The sequence below is a fragment of the Perna viridis genome, chromosome 2, assembly GCF_037379345.1.
Source record: "Perna viridis isolate PV_CMFRI_1.1 ecotype Kerala chromosome 2, ASM3737934v1, whole genome shotgun sequence".
NCBI lineage: Eukaryota > Metazoa > Mollusca > Bivalvia > Mytilida > Mytilidae > Perna > Perna viridis.
The window spans coordinates 19728469-19748862 of record NC_142446.1 but is presented as its reverse complement, the minus strand read 5'-3'; the positions used below and the strand labels follow the sequence as shown (position 1 = coordinate 19748862).

The window sequence follows — 20394 nt, the reverse complement described above, 5'->3', positions numbered from 1 at the left end:
ATTTGAATAATTATTGAAGACCATATAATAAAAGGCTTTCTAGTGAAGGAGATATACTAAAATTCCAAACTTTGTATGGGAAGCTCTGAAAGACATGACTTCTGGTCAGACTGAAGACATGCTGTTAGTGCTTCCAAGCTATAACTTTATTTTGAGTTGAATACTGTTATGAGGACTTTGTCCACTTTTGTTGAATGCTTGTATAATCCAACATTTTTTTTTCCATTTGAAGGGGTGTATTCTTTTTGTGATCTTGCTCATTGAGTTGATAGCTAACAGTGCTAATACATATGTACTTATTTCCTTTTACTCAGTTTGTCAAAAACCATGTGCCGCCTCTGTTGGGAACAAAGGAAAGGAAATGTAAGTTATTTATATACAATATTTGAAACTGATAGATTCAATTAGTCTTTAAATGGCATCATTATAGTATAAAATTATGGTTTATTCCAATTTTAAGTTGATATTACAGGCTTTGTGTGAAGCAGAATGCAATGGCTTAAAAGCTGACTTCAGTTCTGTATAAATTATTGTCATTGCATTGAATCCTTGACTGTCATTGCATCGTGTCATACAATGTCTGTCATCATTAACTCATTTAATGAAATCTAGGCACCAGTATTCTATGGTTATCCTCTTGTATCTTTATAATATCTATATCATGTTTAAAATACTGAACAGCACCGAGTGTTTCAGGGAAATTTCCTTTTTAGCTCACCAGGCGAAAGGCAACTGTTAGGTTTAGCTAAATTCTTGAAAGTGGAAAAATGATGGTTTATTTTCTATTTTTTTTTTATTTTAAAGTTTTCAGCCAATATCTTGAAAACTTTGATTGATAGAAACTGTCAATTGCTGAAATGATCCTTGTGATAAGTCCTATCAAAGTCTTCTTGAGTCAAAATTGATGGACAACTTCTTGTTTAATGTATTGTCCTTGAAAGGCAAAATTCAACCAGGTGAGCGATTCAGGCTCCTGAGAGTCTCTTGTTATTTTTTTTTATATCGAAAACATAAATTCATGACATGCTGCTTTGTATGACTCACAATCAGGAGTACTGTCTCACCATGTACTCTACATAACTACAATCAGGAGTACTGTCTCACCATGTACTCTACATAACTACAATCAGGAGTACCGTCTCAGCATGTACTGTACATAACAACTAAAAAATTTCAGATTTACTAGAGAAATGCATGTACCATATTTCTGGACTATTAAGTCCGATGTGGAGTATAAGTCGAATTGCCAATTTTGGACCAAAATCGGTGAAAAAAGACATACATAAGGCTAAAAACCATTAATTCCACTTCCCATAGGCTTCTATGCTAATTTCACAATATTCAATGGCTTCTCTGGACTTTACCTTAACTTTAACCTGCAGAGGACTATATATCAGCATGATTCTACATATGTCAGCTCACAATCCTCAGAATGGCATGTGGGGTTAGCAGACTTGCAGTGCAGTACTGGTCACTGGAAGTGAAGGGTCTATAAATAGCATGGGAAATCTCGGTGTTTTCACAAGATAGGGGTATATTTAAAAATCATTATGGAGATTAGGCTTCACATCACAAGAAGCAAAATGCACCTATAAAATGTACAGAAATGTTTTTCCTGTCAGAAACTGTTTAAATTTTTTAAATAAGATGAGAACTTTTTTCACAGCACTATGAGGAACAGGGGTAATTTCTGCGTAGGACTATTTTTGCGTACGTTCCAAATGCTCATTGGTTGAATTGGTGGTCTGTAACCATAAGTCGAATTCGTCAGATAAGTCAAGGGGTTTGAGAAACGTCAACCGAACACTTGAGTCTATTCAACGTGGAGGAGGTGGTATATTACTGATTTACTGTATGTTTATATTTGATTGTTAATCAAATTTATTTCGAAAAAGAGAGTTTTTGTTTTTATTTAAATGATGTGTGTTACAGTTATGAAACCATTTAACTGTATGTGTGAAGTTGTAAACATGTCATGTAAACAGTGGTCATCAAGGTGTGATATCAGCATCGTTAAGTTTGACAACTGTTAAAACAACAAATGATAATCAATAGCTGATACTCCAATTCACAAATGATTACCTTTTAATCTGTTTAGCCACCACAAAAACGTTATTCCATTGACCAATGTATTTGAAACCACCATATTTTTACAAGTGTGTACTAACTGAATTTAAGAGGCACCCAGTGGGGAATGATATAAAAGATTTCTGTAGTACCAATTTTTTGTCTTAAATAGTGTCTAGTCTGATGTGAACTAATTGTGTAAATTATTTTTTTGCTTTGAAAAATTAATACAGTCAAATCTTGGTAGCTTGAACTCCAAGGGACCATTGAAATGCATTTGAGTTATTGGGAGTTCAGGAAATTGAAGTTCGTATATTTCCGGATTTTTTTTCGTTGCTATTCTGAGATTGACTTTATTGTTAGAAATTGCTTTCTTGTTACAAAGTTGTGTTAGTTTGTGGATTCTTTTCATTCGCTTTTGGAAGATTATGTTGATTTATGGACATTAAAAATGCTGTGTTCGCTTTTTAAAACGTTCAGTCAATAATTTGTTTTTATCCGATTTTCTTTCATGCTTTCATCATACCGACTGCAGAATGTTCTCGAACTTCAATCAGTACTATGTTAAGATCTAAACTACCTAATTAGTGGTGACTTAAGTATTACCTGTAATTAAGTAAAATGACACTGACTAATGACGGGGTTTCAGTTTCTCACACCTTTTATTATCCAAGCTGACGAAATGGCTGACGAGCAAGTGGCAGTTCATCGATGCTGGCTGCATTTCTTCATCATCATCAGGCAGTTGTAGGATATCGATAATGCCGGCTTTGATGAAACCATTGATGATGGTTTTATCAGAAATATGGTTCTATGTGTCTTGAACCCATTGGACAATGGTCGAATATGGTGCTCATCACATACGGCCTGTTTCTGTGAAGCTCTTTTTTCCATGCGACATCCAGTGCTCCCAGAGTTTTTGTATCTCGCACTTGAAGCACTTGTTTACAGATATATCTAAAGGCTGCAGCAGCTTAGTAAGTCCCCCAAGTATGACGGCTGGTATAGAATTAGTGGCTTTAATACGGTCTTGTGTGATGTCACTAATGTGGGCCGTCATGGAGTCTAGTATTAGCAAGGACTTCTTTTGATGAAAAAGTCCACAGGGTCTTTTTACATAGCATTTCTACAACCAGAGGTCCTTTACGTCGTCCATCCAACCCTTCTTGTTGTTGTGGACTATTACATCCGATGGTAACTTGTCTTTAATAGCTGTCTTCCACTTATTGGTGGAAGCTTCTGGCCGCTGACAGTGCATGATAGGACGAGAGTAAAGCTGGCTTTCTCTTGACCAGTGATGTTACCTGTGACTGTGCTTTTGCCCATCTCTTCAACTGTCTTATTCATTGTTATGTCGAAAGTCAGTGGAACCTTGTCCATGTTGATTTCTGATGCCTTGGTCAGCTATTTGGTCGCTGACAAATGTGTGGAAGTTTTTCATCTTCTCTTCATAATCGTCTGGCAGTTCTCTGTCTCATTGCAAGATTCTTGTGCCTCATAAACCTGTAGCACCACGAAGTTGTGCCTTTGAGGTTGTCAAGCTTAATAGTCTTGGCAATCTGTAAAGCAGGACGGTATGAATGGCTCTGCATGCTGCTTTCTGTTCTAAGATGAAGTCTTCTAGTTTGTCTTCCAGAGCTGGCCAGTGGGGAGCATGGGAATGGAATGCTTTTCTAGTTTCCTTGGTCAGTCCGAGTGGGTCATTTGCTTGCACCAGTCTCTAACTTTCCGCTGACACCAAAGTGACGCAGCCATGTTTCCACCATTCTCTTCAGCATAAGTAACAACTTGAAGCTTAACAGCTGCCTTGTACTATGTGACTTTGGAGGAGGTATTTTTGTACTGTATTGTTTATGATTTTTTGATTATTTATAACATAATAAAGCTTTGATGGGCTCGTTTTAATATTTGAGTAATTATCATTAATTGGTCAAATATAAGAACAATCCAAAATTGAATAACCAAAAAGGAGTTACTGCGCAGCTAAGGAATTAATCCTAAATAGATTGGTCAAATCTATTTTTGAGCTCAATGGCTTCATCAAGGTTAGTATACTTTCATTTGTATAAATTTAACCAAAAAAAAATCATTAATATAAACAATCCCGTAAATCTGGAAAACCTGAAAAATATAGTAAGGTCTAATTAGAATGCATTGTTAATAAACATTTCTTTTGAAAAATCCTTACTTAAGTCGTAGTGGGTTATAAGTCAAGGCTGGCCATTTCTTGAAAAAAATATCGACTCATAGTCTGGAAAATACGGTAGTTGTTGAAATACAATTACTATGGTCTGTAAGATGTGTAATTAAATGTTCAGAGACCATTACAATTCATCTGTAATTTTTTTTTATTTTCATCAAAATATCCGATATATTGTCGGTGTGAAATCTCTCATGTTATTAATGAAATTCGTTTCTTTTCACTATATGCACTATTTTGGATTAATTAAATACACAAATCAAGCCATAAAGAGTGTCAATATATGATTTCAAAAGCCATGCTAATCATTGTAAAAACACACTTCGATCATGGTTTGTAATAAAGCAATCAGTTTTCTGATAAATTAGTTGACTTTGAGACATCAGGGTTAATTAATCTCAAAGTTCTGTCAAAAGGACTGATTGAAAACCTCGAGTTATCTGAAATTTTGATTCGAGTCATCCGAGGTAAAATTGTGTTGTGGAGTAAGGGGAGTTTAGCTGCAACTGTGAGACTAATTCTAATTATCCAAGATTTCGACTCTTTTGAGTTCGACACATTGAGGTTTGACTGAATGTTAGGTTTATGAGCTCTCTAAAAGTTACCGTTTGGTTGAAGTTAAAGGACAACATTTAGTTGGAGTTAAAGGACTTGAAAAGGTCAAATAGATGTTTTTAAATTTTTTGGCAAATATATAGCTATAAGACATGATAGCTAGAACAATGTTCTTAAAATAATGTTTACAGAAATGGTCTGATGATGAACCTCTGGCTCTATAAATGAAAAATGATTTAAAATAATTTTTGTTCTGCTTAGAAAAATGATATCTCTATTTTTTTCTAGGTTAGCTATTCAGGCTCTGTAGAGCCTCTGTATAGTTACCTGTTATTTCATATTTGTGCTTTACAAAGTTTTATTTGCTGAATATTTTGTCAGTTAGCTGATAGTTTTATGTTGTACTGATGATCTGTTATAATCATTTGTTAATCATCATAAAACTTACATTGTAGCACAGCCAAAGTAAAATTTAATTCATTTTGTGCTTTGAGTTTTTCTTTTCTTTTTTTTTTTTTTTTTCAAAATTATCAGTTAAATATGAAATATGGTAATTTTTCATTGTAGGTTTTGTATGTACCTTTGGAAAAAGAAATACAGATTTTAGAAAGAAAAACCTGGAAAAAGATTGGCAGTATAACTAATGACCGGTTCACAGGGGTTTGTATCTTTTGCAGTAATGATTAGTTTTTATACTCCTGTCTTAGACTAAAGGGTGAAATATTATGGTACACTATTGTTCATAGTACAAACTTTGGACCATGTTTATTGAAAAAAAAATCTAGCATTCTTTTGAATTTTAAAGTCTGGATCAATGTTAGACAAAACCCTTACCAAAATAGTAAGATAATTGTAACCAATATTTTAACTGTGAAAGCACAGTTTGACATAAAAAAATGTTGTAAAGTCATTTCTGTAATGTCATTTTTTTTTGTTTTTTGTTTGTTTTTTTTTTTGTTTTGCGAACTGTTTACTTGCCTTCTTAGATAATAATAGGTAGGAAATCAGACAGTTGGACTTGGTGAGATTGCTTTAATAAATTCTTTCAGATATACTATGGTTTATCATTATCTCCCAATGGGAAATATTTAGCTGCTGGTTGTTATGATGGAGATATTCTGATATTTGACATTGACAGCAAGAAATGTGTGGATAGGTATTTATTGTTATATTAAGAGTTAATGTGCACTTTTTTTTCTGCTATTTCAATCTTGTTAAGGTTCTACTTACAATATTATGTACATTGGTACAGACTGATGTTAGAAATAATGATATAAAGAATATAGGATATACAGCAAAGTAGCATAAATTTGGATACAGAAAAGTACGATAATATGGTGTATAGAAAAGTAGAATAAATTGGTATACAGAAAAGTACGATAATTTGGTGTATAGAAAAGTAGTATAAATTGGTATACAGAAAGTATGATAATATGGTGTATAGAAAAGTAGTATAAATTGGTATACAGAAAGGTATGATAATGTGGTGTACAGGAAAGTAGGATAATGTGGTGTATAGAAAAGTAGTATAAATTGGTGTACAGAAAAGTATGATAATACGGTGTACAGAAAAGTATGATAATATGGTGTATAGAAAAGTAGTATAAATTGGTGTACAGAAAAGTACGATAATGTGGTGTATAGAAAAGTATGATAATGTGGTGTATAGAAAAGAAGTATAAATTGCAGAAAAGTAGGGTATATTGGTATACAGAAAGTACGATAATGTGGTGTATAGAAAAGTAGTATAAATTGCAGAAAAGTAGGGTATATTGGTATACAGAAAGTAAGGACCATTGTATTGTGAAAATTATGGTAGATTGGTATGTCTATTAGGCCATCTTAAATTCATTCATTCTAGAAAAATTCAAATATTCTTATTCAGAAGATCAAACTTATTTTGGTATAGAGGAAGTAATAATATCATCATAAGCACAGCTTGACCAACTAGTGAAAAATCAAAATTATTACATGATATTTAATATTGATTGGTTATAAACTGTTTGATTCAATAATTAGAATTGCATTGCCACATAATAAGGAAATTAGTCTGATATTCATCACAATAGCTATATAGTATGTTATATACTGATATATTTCAGATTTAAACATGAAAATGGGTTCACAATAACATCTTTAGCATGGAACCCTAGTGGGAAATTGGAGATAGCTTTCTGTGATAGAGAGGTATGTAGATTATAACTTCATGTTTATTGTACCACTACTTTCAATTAAATCACAGATCTGAGGATAAAGGAGTTTATTCAGTAATAGTGATTAAAGATAATCATGGGTTAAAATTAGTACTGTTCAAAGGTCTGGAACTCCCAATTTCTGATTCAGGACCTTTTGAAAAAATTATCTAGGCCCTGGACCTACCATATACAGTTTTTTTCAAGGATGTTGAAAGCATAAAAAAGTCACTTTTGCATGATAAATTACCGATAAATTTAATGGTTTATTTTTAAAAGTAGAATAAGCATCTGACTTAAGATGATATTTCAGTATCGTCTTTTATTTACAACACTTTAAAAACCTTAAAATAAAACTTTTATGTACATTGCATATGAAAAGTGCACATACTTTTATGTACATTGCATATGAAAAGTGCACATACATTTTTTTTTTCAACTATCATGTACACATATATGTTTTCCAGACAATCCAAATAGTAGGCTGATTTTCTTCAGCTTTTTTCAAATCAGGATTTTACTGTTACATTTCTTTCTGTTGATTTCCACTCTTAAATAGAAACTCCCGAAGTTTTAATTCAAAAAGAAATTTCCTAGCCTATAACCATCAAATAGAAATGCCTATACACTCTTCTAGTTAATCAGGGACCATGCATATATTACATACATTTCTTTAATATTGAAAAAAATGCTGTTTTGTGCAGGTTCACCTTTTGTAGAAACACAAAAATAGATCTGGCCTTATAGATGTGAAGTAGATCATTAGGAAGCCTTAGCATGCTCCAGCACTAAGTGCATTATAGTTTTGAAATATTAAACAGATTTAGATATTTTCAAATAATTTTTCCCTATGTTGCCTCCAGATATTCTATTTTTAGCACAACTTGAACTGGAATCAGACTGGGTTGAAAGACAAATTTATGTCATTATTTCACAATTACATTTGATATTAGTCTCTGAGGAGTTCACTGATAGCAAAAGTGATGTAGAATTTTGCTGACTTGCAACTACAAAATGTAGTGATGCTGGGGAGTGACCAGTTACAATTTATTTATAGTGAACGTTGATGTACAAAAAAAATGATTATGGACTTTTAATGTCATTTTGATACGAAGTTAAGGAGAAGTTATGTAATTTATCAGCATTAGAATATTTATCGATGCATTAAATTCACACATAACTGATCAAGAGATAGACATTGACTACATGTGCCCGATTAGTGTGATTGGCAATTTAGGTTATTGTTTAAATGAAATTTTGTCACCAATAAAGAGTTGTAATTATACTGGGATAATAAAATTGTCACTTTCGACTTGTGAACCAGTTTTTGGCTTACAACTCGAAATTTTTGTACTGAAAAGTCTTTCATCAATGACAAAAATGACAAGCACTAATAAGATCACTGAATTTATATGTTTACTCTTATTGAAGATCTTTTGCTTTCTTAAAAGGGACCTTTTATTAAGGACATGGAAAGTCTGACACCTCTCACTCTTAAAAAGTAAATTTGAAACCCCTGAAATATATTCATTTTATTGCTGATCATCATAATTAGGGCTTGCCATAAAAATCATGTCTGGGCTGTAAATTTTTTGCCTTTTGGTTTAGGCTTTTGATATTTGACATGAGGGTATATTATAGCCAAAAAAAAACCCCATTAAATGGTATGTGACCTTTGACTTCTAATTTTTACCTCGAGGTCAAATAATTATTTTTGCATGATGGGTTCCTGTTCAGGCTGTAACTGTTTTTTTTCTTCTAGTATAAGCTTTTGATATTCACCATGAGAGTAGATCAGCTCATGACAATGTGTCTGCATAATATTGTTGATCACCTGTGACCTTGAACTTTGACTTCAAGGTAAAAATTAATGATTTTATGAATTGCAGCATGTAGGGTTCACAGTAAGAATTATCTGTCGAACTGGGTTGACATTCCTTCTATGGATTGTTGCTTCCTTGAGCTAGCATGTTTGGCATATAGTGTTGGGCTTGTGCTAAGCAGGTTCAAATGTGTTCGTCCTGAACTGTAGGAAATATCTGCCATCAATCAATCACAAGAGAGTTTATACTAAAATAATGATTATACATGTACCAGTAAATGTCAAAGTAAAAATGCAGGACATACCCTATTTTTGATAAGCAGACATGAAAGTTATCAATTATGCCATATAGACTGTCAAACCTTTCTAGGTAATTCCTAGTACTAACAATGAAATGTATTTTACAGGGTCAACTAGGCATGCTAGAAAACTTGTCATTGGACAGTTCTGGAATGGTATGTATTTCTATTTGATAACTTCTATATTGTTTTTGATCTTACAACTGCCTTGGTAGTGTTTTGGTAACATGCTGCAGGAGGTCTTGTGTCCTAGACCAAATCTTACCAAAGACAGAACTGTTAGTCATGGCCTTTTTATTAAACATCCGGCTAACTTAAGATGGATCTATAACTGCTCAGAGTTGGAATAATGTGTGTGAGTAGGATGACATGCAGGAAGATGCTTCCTGAGCTAGCACTTAAAAAAACTGGCTTAGCATGTTGTACTAGTACAAAACATTTAACTGATCATACATTCTCATCCTGAAATGCCTGAAATATCTGACATGGTGTAAATTAACAATCAATCTATCCATTTGTTGACAGCTGTTCTACTAAAATTTCTTTCTCTATAACTGAACACATTGAGAGCTAGTTTTGATTGCAATGATGCTTGTAAGATGTTATTCGAATATTGTATGAATTTTATTGATCACATCAATAACAGGGCCACTTCTTAAATTTTGGAATATTAATGGATAAAGTTGCAAGTTTAAGGCTCTATTTGGTTGTAGTATAATTCTTAATCAGATTTATTATTACTGTCCTAAAGATCAAATACAAAAACAGTATTCAGGAACTTGTAATTAATGCAACAATCTTTGTATCTAGACCTAAAATATGTTATTTGTCTTAGAAATTAATTTTGAACAAGCTATCACTAGAGGGGTAAAGATTCACCAGGAAATCAGTTATGTTGATTGTAATTGAGGATGGATTGTGTATAGTATCGTCCATCCGAAATCACAATTTTTTAAATTATCTATTTATAATCCAGATCTTCATTTTAGTAGCCCCAATATGGCAGAAGTTGTTGAAGTTGATGAGTGTAAAGAAATAATGATTTTTAATGCCCCTTCAGCATTCAAATCAGATGTCAACAGAACTTTGACAAACCTAAAACAAGCAGTAATAGATCATCTGTAAGCAAAAATGATAAGAGACCTGCTTTATATATACATGATTGGAATGGATGAGGCTCATAAAAATAAAATCTTGGAGTCAGCTGAAGTTTATATCAAGAAAGCTGAAATTGACATTCTGTGTCATGACCTTATCCTATTACTTCTATGTATCGTGATACATATCATATCATCACCAGGGGTCAAGATTAACTTTTTGAGGCCAGTAGCCACCTGGGCTACTATACTATAAAATCAAGTAGCCCAGAAAAGAAGAAGGTAGCTTAGACTTTTTCGGATAAAATTACCCGAGATATAAAATTCCACATTTTACGAAATACTGGATGTGGAAATTAATAGGCAATTCTAAATAAGAAACCGACATTGGTTATGAATGATTTCCTTATTATTAGAACTTGTTACCAATAAAATTGAACTAGGAACACTACGCTTCCGATCAAACGGTAACCAGTTCAAACTCCTACCGCAACTTTTGTTTATAATAATTTTTTTGTTGCAATTCGCTAGCTGGACTACTGAAATAGAAAAAAAGGCTGCCCAGGCACATTTCTGGTCACCATTGGCTAGTGGGTGACCGTTAATCTTTTCCCTGGTTATATTTCTCACGATACTCAGCTCTACTTAACTCAATACAGAGGAGAAATCTTTGAAGGGGTTGGAGATTATTTTGAACAGTTGATGTTTTCGCAAGGAACATTTTACAGCCTAATATCAGCTGGTTACCTTAGGCATTCCAAATTTTTCTTATCTATTTTGTTGAACTTATGCAAAGTTCTTCAACAATGGATTGTACCTTAAAATCAGTTATGAATAAAAATGTTCTAATAGTTTTAACAAAAGGAAAGGGTTCTTCTAAGGATGAATAGATCCTATGCCTGTCTTTTAAAGTATGTATGATTTAATGCAGTCTTTGATTTCTTCCAAACTATCAATTTATAGACAAAAGCAGAGACTAGAGCAAAAGAAACAATGGAAATATTTGAAGACGATGACGATGATTTCCTTATTCAGGCAACCAATGATAAAATGGCTAATGATGGAGATGACAATATGGATGACGGAAATGCTAGCGATATAGATACTCCTGTATCTAAAGCTAAACCACTGCCTGATCTTGATGGTAAAATAGTTAGATACAATTGTCATGCACTTGACATTGTCAACATTTTTCAAAAATCTTCTCTAAAACCACTGTTAAAGATTGTACTACCTTACAGATAATGTGTTTTAAGGTGTATTGTCCCACACAACTACATTGCTGGATTATTTAGTTTTTGAATGGTCTGTGTGTAGATAGATAAGTCCTTCAGACTGATTGGGATTAAAATTTTGCCAATGGGACTATGGCCCTCTTACCCTTCAATTCAATGGGACATTTTCAATTTCAATGGCCATTCTAAAAAAAAAAACATGGGACAAAATTTGGTATAGCAGCTAAGGCCGGCTATACGTGGACATTGAAGACTGAATGTAGCATAAACAAACTTTAATTTACACTGCAGATCAAATGTTTGTTAAGAGTTAACAATTGACATGTCAATTAATTGTCACGTCAAATCACTTTTCTTTTCTGTTGTTCGAGTTTTTATACTAATGTATTGTATTTATCAAAGTCCACAGATCCCCCATCGTTTAGGCCTTAACTTGCCTATTAAGTAGTTTATCACAAATGATAGGAAAGTCTCAGTCTATTTTTTTCGTTTGGCTGCAATCAGATTTTGGAAATTTTTTGGAGTGCTTCAGGACCAGATAATATGACTCCACCATTATCAATATTTTCAATCGGGGGTTCATAATCGTTTCCAGTTGCCAAGTTAGTTTCTACAACTATTGCCGTTTGATTATGGTCACCATCATTAATATTTTTTTAGGCTTTGAAAAAGATAATTTCTTCTGTTTTGGGTCTAGCTTAAAAATGTCTTTGGTAGTATTTTCAATTTCAAATGGAACCACCAGTCCATGCTTTTCTGATTTTACCAAATTATTTTTATTCTTTAAAGCAATATTTATTGTTCTTTCAAAAGTGGCCTCATGCAGGTCCGGTTGTCAAAAGAATAGGCCTGCAGCAGCACTAAGCTTGTCGTAAAGGACGACTAAATAGTGCTCAGGACCCTAGCCAGGGGTTAGACACTCTGCCTACAGAGGAACTGGGTTGTGTTCCCCAGGTGGTGGAATGGGGTACCCCTGGCATGTTATAGGCTGGAGTTGTCAGGCTATAATACGGAAAACCTGACTGCAAACCATAGTGGTGCACTGTGTTGGGAAAGATGCCACATTCCTTGCACGTTAAAGATCCCTACTGTGGTATTCTCCCAGAGTAGGAATCATAGGAGGCTAAATTGCCCGATCCTACCCACCTCTCCCTATTTCCAGTGGCAGTCAAAGTTTGTCTACCCCCATTATCCTTGCATCCCATTCATTTTTATCACCCACTTCATTTTCATTGCCTGAATATGGTTGAAATATTGCTGCTCGGGCATTAAACCCCAACAATCAAGAATATGTAATATTAAAAATCGACGAAGTACTGTTTCATTCCCGGCCTTCAAATCCCCTGGAAAACGTGGCAATCAAAACATGCACCTGCAGCTAATAAAAACATTGTTAAAAGACACATTCATGCCTTTTTTACTGTCACAAGTAGTGGACAACACTCCACCATCAATGATGGAAACTTAATGTACACACATGATGCGATGCATTAGTCACTCAATGCACCATTCTTAGAGGAAATGCGACTAGGGCACATGGCACACGGTAATCCCAATCACGGTTCACATGGACATTTTACATGTTCTTTCATTTATAAAATTAATCATTAAATACAGATGAAGCAAGAAATTGAAGACTTTGGAAGCTATCTGTTTGTATTTGATTGTTTTGGTTATATTTGATTGATTGTCAGGCTATTTTAATGATTCTTAGATGAGCTGTTTAAGAATGAAATGTTGAAAACTTGATTTTTTTTATTGGATACACTGGGTCCATTTAAATCCTCCAAAATGGTTAGTATTGCATGACGATATTTAGAGTATGTGAGTTTACTTTCTTATGACAAGATGCAGTAATGTTAAAAAGACTGAAATATTGAGGTTAATCCTCTTGCAAACGCCATACCGAAGGTTGATATAAATTATCTTTATAATACATGTATATATTAATATTTGACAAGATAAAGATTTTATTTCTGAAGCAGCCACTGCAAGGGTATAGAAAGATATCTACTGCAGTTGACCAGTGTTAATCAGTGACTAATTGCTATTTAGCCTTTGATGTTAAAATGGTAGCCTGAGTAACATGGTATTCTGACAACAACTTCAGACTATTTAATCTGATATCAATAGGGTTTGTAATTTACTCTCAATTTCTATACAAAGTGATACTTTTTTTCAGGCCTGCCTTGAATGTTGCATTAGTATTTTTAAATTTTACAAAACATACATAGTACAAAACAGTAATACAAATCTAGTTAATATCATTGAAAACATCTTATGCACTAGATAAGGTGTATATTAAATGCATTCATTGTACATACATTGAGTTTTGTTGCCAGAAGATGGTTCAATTAAGGCAGGATCTGATATTGATGATGGGGATGATGCATCTAGCACAGCTTCCGAACCATTGACTCTACCTAAGCCAGTGGTACAAATAGAAGGGTTTAAACCTACACCAATGCAGAGACCATTCCAATCTGGCTCTACGCCTATTCATCTCTCTAGTAGATACATGGTAGGTCATAATATAATTAAAATAAAACCTTTCAATTGTTTCATTCAGTCACTGCATGTAGGATCTAATAACATTCCATTCTATTTCCTGTTCAGGTGACCTTTTCAGAAACAGAAAGTAGAATGGAGTGTTGTTAGATCCTACATGCAGTGACTGAATGGAACAATTGATAGGTCTTATTTTGATTAGATTGGGTAGGTCAGGGAGGGAGGGACACACAAATGTTTGTCCCCTCTCCTCAACACGCTGTGAAGAAGGTTCAATGTTGATTTTGCAAACAATAAACTGTAGAATCTACCAACTTTGGTGGTGTCAAAGGGTTGTATTGATATTATATGTTATCTGTGATATATGAAATTAGTAACACTGGCACAATCAAGTTTTGAATATCAGCTTCCATGTGTGGCAAGCAAGACATATTTCAGTGACAACAGTTAATTTCTTATGTCCAACTGCAAATTTTAATGTTCTGTGACTGCTTTAATTCTGTCCAAAATCTGGTCAAACATCACAGCTGTATCAAGTTTGAAAATTGTATTCTTATTTGTCCGAACTGTTCAGGGTTCAACTCCTGCAGTTGTATGAATTTTTCCCTTTGAAGCAATTAATATTACAAAAACGTGTATCTTACAATTCTTAAAGCTTATACAATCTATTTTAGCTTTACAATACTGATCTACTTCTGTCAACACTGCTACATAATTTTTCAGGTATGGAATTTTATTGGAATTATAAAACAGTATAATACAGATGAAGAGAACTCAATAGATATTGAATTTCATGACACAGCTATACACCATGCCATGCATGTCACTAACACTAGCAACTATACTATGGCTGATATGTCATCAGAGGCTGTCATTCTAGCTGCTGAAAGTGATGAGGATAATACAAGGTAAGTATCACATTTTTTTTTATATGTCAGCTGAAAAATGGTTTGTGAAACAAAGGCTAAATATGCATGTCTCTAGAGGAGGCCAACTATGGTATACCAGTGTCTGCACTCATTCACATTTGGCTTGCAAAGTTAATTCAAAAATGCTACCACCAATTTTTGTAAAACTTTGTTGAGTTGTTTCTTTCTATTGATGTGTGTTATAAATTTCCCCTTTTTTTAGCTCACCTTGCCAAAGGCCATGCAAGCCATCACTTGGCGTCCGTCATCGTCTGTCGTCCTTAACAATTTTTCAAAACTCTACTCCTCTGAAACTACTTGACCAATTCAAACCAAACTTAGTATGAATGTTCCTTGGGGTATCTTGCATAGAACTGATTTGGGGATTTTTGATCCATCAGAAAACATGGCCGTCGTTACTAAAAATAGAACCGAGATCAGACAGTAGTTTTTCGCATATATATCCAAAACCATTAGGTTTAGCTAAATTCTGACGTGGGTTAAATTGTAAAGTGTTAGTGTGAGATCTATCTGTGGTCAAATTATCATTTTAATCCATTAAGGTCTCACTAACCACTTCCGGGTCGAATGGCCACCTCACTATGTAGTACCAAAAACACACTGAATCTAGACATATGCATTGTAAGTGCATTATTTGTGTGTATTATGATTAAAAGTACTCAAAATAAAGCTAAGAATGTGTACTTTAAAATCATATATGTAATTAACTACAAAAGTGTATGAATAATGTTTACATGTGAGAGTAATTTGTCTCCATGCTGTCAGTTAGCAGAACAGGTTAAAATATGGATTTTCAGTATTATTTATTCAAGTAAATTTTGTGAAGAATTTCTACAATCATCGTACCATTAGCATAATGATTTTGGAAGCCTTATTTTCCAAGCTTCGCAACGGTATGCAGCTTTAAGATGTCATTTGTCCTGGGAATTCACAGTGAGACTTTGAAAATCACTTCATTAACATGTAAAGTAATGGAAACATTAGAAGTGGTTAGTGAGACCTACATGCAAGCCACGATGAAGTTATTGCCCTTTTTCAACATTTTTGGCTATCTTTATTGTTATTTCTTTCAAAAATCTTCTCCTCTGACACTACTTTACCAATTGAAACCAAACTTAGTGCGAAGATTCCTAGGGGTATCCTGCATAGGACTGATTTGGGGATTTTTGATTCATCGAAAAACATGGCCACCATTACGAAAACTAAAACATGGAGGTCAGACAGTGGTTTTTCGCATACATCTCCAAAACTGTTAGGTTTAGCCAAATTCTGTCAATAGCTGAAATGATCCTTATTTTTAGGACTACAAAAGTCTTCAGGCATAAAAGTTGTCAGGTGACTCTTTATAAGAGTTATTGCCCTTGACAGGAGAAAATGACAGTTTTTATTTTTAGCTCATCTGGCCAAAGGCCATGTGAGCTATTACCATCACTTGGTGTTCGTCGTCGTCGTCATCCGTTAATATCTTCTCCTCTTACACTACTGAGAGGAATTATATGAAACTTTGCACAGATGTTCCTTAGGGTATCTTGCACAAAGTTGTATTTAGATTATTGATACGTCAAAAAACATGGCCACTGTTACTAAAAATAGAACATAGCGGTCAGACTGTAGTTTTTCGCATATATCTCCAAAACTGTTAGGTTGAGCCAAATTTTGACTGAATAAAAGTGTTCAGCATGATAAGATCTATGTGTATTTAAATTTTAAATTATGATCTTTAAAGCCATTTAGGAGATGTCACCCTTTTTTTTTTTTTTTGCTTTGCTTTGCTGTTTTTAATGTTACTTCTTTAAAAAAATCTTTTCTGACACTATTTGACCAACTGGAGCCAAACTTAGTATGAATGTCCTTGGGATATCTTGCACAAAAGTTGTATTTAGATTTTTGATCCATCAAAAAACATGGCCGCCATTACTGAAAATAGAACATGGGGGTCAGACTAGATTTCGATTATATATGTCCAAAATTGTTAGGTTTAGCCAAATTCTTACTTCAGCATGATGAGATCTATCTGTGGTCAAATTTTCATTTTTATCTTTTAAGCCATGTATTGATCCTTGTGATGTCTTACCTAAGTCTTCTTGGGTCAAAATTATTAGTTAAAGTTCTTGTTAAATTTGTAGCCATTGAAAGACAAAATTCAACTAGGTGAGTGATTCAGACTCCTGGGAGCCTTTTGTTGTTTTTGAGTTTTGGGACTTTATTCATTAAAAAAATTGGGTGATTTTATATTTTCAGACTATAATTCACAAACCTTTGCAGCAATGTCAATGAAACTTTAGTGAATTGTTTATTTATATTAATTTAAGATTCCATTCAATTTTTGTAAATTTCCCGTTTTAAGATTTAGAGTTATGGGACTTTCTTTATAAAAAGGGGTGGATTTGTCAGGAGTGGTTGCACTGGTTTTCATGAAAATTAATGAATAGTTATGAATTTCGGATTTTTGGTTATCTCGAGTTTTTGAAATTAAAATGGGGTGATTTTCCATAATTGCAGCAATTTTCATGAAACTTCTTTTTTTTCCATTAATTTGAGCTTCTTTATGATTCTTTTTATTTTGTGTCAAATATTTAATCACACAAATTCCAAGCTGTATTAAGCTTGACTTTTGTGTATCTGTGTTTCAGGGATAGTTAAACCAGATCACTTTAATTGGTTCAAACGGGGACCTGAAAATGTTTTGTAAGACCACTTGTCCCTGGGCAAGTTCCATTCTTAATTTTATGTTTGGAAAACATATACCTAGGCCAATTTTTTGTTAATGATTTTTAAAATAGATATAATTGCATGCCATTTTTTATTTGAATATCACATGTAAAACTGGAGTCTGTGAAAGGTCTTGTTTTTAGCTTTCAACCTCAGCCTGATTGACCTTAGTTAGAGCTTTGTCCATTTGACCATAGACCTGTATAGTCTTAGACGTTTCTTTGGCTTGACATCCTTGGTGCGTAGCGGAGGCCTGGTGGCTATGAAGGATGTCATTCCTATCAACAACTTTGCCAAAATAATTTAAATTAATTTAAATAAATTACTCTTTTGTCAGATCAGCAAGTTGTGGATGGTTTCTACAAATTTCAAAGTAACATTTTATTTTCCCAAGTTTCTTCATATGACAACCAGGGAAACTTGGATAGCCAAGAATTTTTAAATATCCCTTTTCCATTTTTTGTCATATTCATGGTCTTTTTCAGACTGGCTTTTGCATTTATGTGTGTCGGGCACATCAGTCGTTCTTTACTTTTATTTCCGACCTTTCCATTCTTTTCCGTAGGTTTTTTTATTTTATTAAAAACTGATCCATGACTTTTCCCGTAATCATTTTTTACCAAAACAACATATTTTTTTACACATCCTTTATTCATATAATTGATAAAACTTGGTAGCCTAATCCCTGTCAATTGTAAAGAAAAAACAAGAAAATCCTGTCAATATGGGACTGAATACTTATTTTTTGCAAATGGGTGATGACAAAACTATTTTTAGATTTTAAAATTTACATTATATAAAATTCGATAAGAAAGACAAAATAAAAATGTCTCAGATTCACCAGATTTCTTCTAACATTAGGCATTGTCATATAAATTGTAGTAAAAGTCTGAAAAAGGAATGTGCACCCTCAATTTTTTACTTTTCTGCAGACAACCAAGACAATCAGTGATCGAATTTAAGGGGAAATACTTGCTTAATGCAAGTTGAAATTCAATTTTGTTAGTAAAAATTATTTCCACTTGCTAAAACTTGCAAGTGGAATTCTATATGTCATATAGGTAAAGTCCAGAAATAGCCCAAAAAACTTAAATTTAGCAAGTGTAAATTTTCAGTACTTGCTAATTTTAGCTGGTGAAAAAAGTTCTGAAATTCAATCCCTGACAATAATAAGCATTTGTTAAGGCTGCTGAATGCTGAAGTAGAAGTTGATAGTTTTCCAGATAACTCTTTTCCATTTTAATGCCAGGAAACGTTTACTTAGCTGATAATTTGTGATATTGTTTTCAGTAAACTAACCTGCCTTCATTTTGGGTCCTGGGATAGCTGTAAGGAATGGTCTATACAGATGCCTGATGGTGAAGATATCCAGGTACATATCACACAATAAACTTGGGGATAACAAGTAATTCTTAAAGAAGATGTGACACAAAAATTTCATTTTTTACCACTTGTTTTTTTTGGCTTTACAATGCTGAATAATTTATGAAAAATGCTCCTTGAAGTTTCAAACATTATTTGTTTGCAAGTTTAAAATCATTAATAACCCAGTTTCCATAAATTGTCACATGCACTGAAAATGAAATAAATTTTTTTGCTCTAAAATTTGTGCCAACTTATCCAAAAAATTATGTTCTTACAATCAGTGACTTCTGCAAACACTCACCAGTTCTCACTTAGCATGGGACTTTTTTGTGCAGTTGTGTTGATTTTGTGGTGGATTCATTAGGGGAATCTATGCCATATGAAAATGAATAGCTACAAAAAAACAGGAAAGGAATTTGGATCTGTGTCTTTTTTAACCTGGTTGTTGCAACCATATTAGCTTGGTAAATTACCCAGCATCGTTCATACTAGCTATATTGGAAGATGTATTAAATTTTTGGGTGCATGTGTATCCAGTTCAATGTATCAGTATTGAGATTGAGAATCATTGACATAGCACTTAAATATGTTGTATTGGATGTGTAACTCCTGGTTTTCATTAATGCATGTTGATTAATTTGCCATAAAAGCACCCAAAAAAATCTCTACCATTAGGGCAAATAAAAATGTGTGGTGCTAGTCACCTCTTTGAATAAAATGGGGTTGGTAGGTTGGAAAGTTATTTTAAAATTTTTTTTTTTTCAAACAACTAACGGGATCATCTTGAAATATTGCTAATTCCTGCAAGATTAACTTTTTAAGTGTTCAATGAAAACATTAATTACAGCAACACATCACTAGACAATCATCTCAAATAAGAATGAAACATCAATAGGCCGTAAATTTTACGTGTTTCAGGGGCAATGGGACAATCTTTAATGTCAGTTATTAAATTCTAATCTGGTGAGCATATAAATAAACACTTAGGTTCTTTTTACAATATAAATACGAGTGTAAAGATAATTTTTGTGTCGCTTCTTCTTTAAATGCTGTATCAGTGCTTTCCATGTTGTACATGATTTAGACAAGCCTTTGCTTCCATTGATTGAGCCTTTTATGTTTTGGCTTTTGGTGTTGGGTATTATAATAAACTCAATTGCATTTAGACCCCCAAAATATTGCTTGCTCCTGATACTAGACCTACCTAGACTTAAGACCTGAAAATATTTGGATGAAATTCCAGAAATAGCTTGTATTTTGTTCTTATTGTCTATAGGCAGCACACAGTAGGGCCAGAATGACCAGGGCTATCCCAGGAATAAGTATGAGTGTATAATGATTATCTTATGAAGAATAGTCTTCACTGGGAATGGATCTTAAATTTGTCAGATTTTACTTATTTGAAATGACATA

The 20394-nt window shown here is 33.5% G+C and overlaps 1 protein-coding gene across 2 annotated transcripts in view; it reads left to right on the top strand.

The window, feature by feature from the left end:
- The window catches only part of LOC148623967 (WD repeat and HMG-box DNA-binding protein 1-like), a 49438-nt gene that overhangs the window by 7920 nt on the left and 21124 nt on the right, over positions 1-20394 (top strand). Inside the window, exons 6-14 of one of the 2 annotated variants that reach the window (XM_088566323.1) lie at positions 315-363; positions 5390-5482; positions 5872-5978; positions 6925-7009; positions 9244-9291; positions 11196-11376; positions 13813-13988; positions 14699-14883; positions 18907-18988. In XM_088566323.1, coding sequence (XP_088422449.1) covers positions 315-363; positions 5390-5482; positions 5872-5978; positions 6925-7009; positions 9244-9291; positions 11196-11376; positions 13813-13988; positions 14699-14883; positions 18907-18988 — 1006 coding nt within the window. Of the gene's footprint in view, positions 1-314; positions 364-5389; positions 5483-5871; positions 5979-6924; positions 7010-9243; positions 9292-11195; positions 11377-13809; positions 13989-14698; positions 14884-18906; positions 18989-20394 lie in introns of both variants that reach the window. The other variant, XM_088566322.1, reaches the window with a different exon arrangement.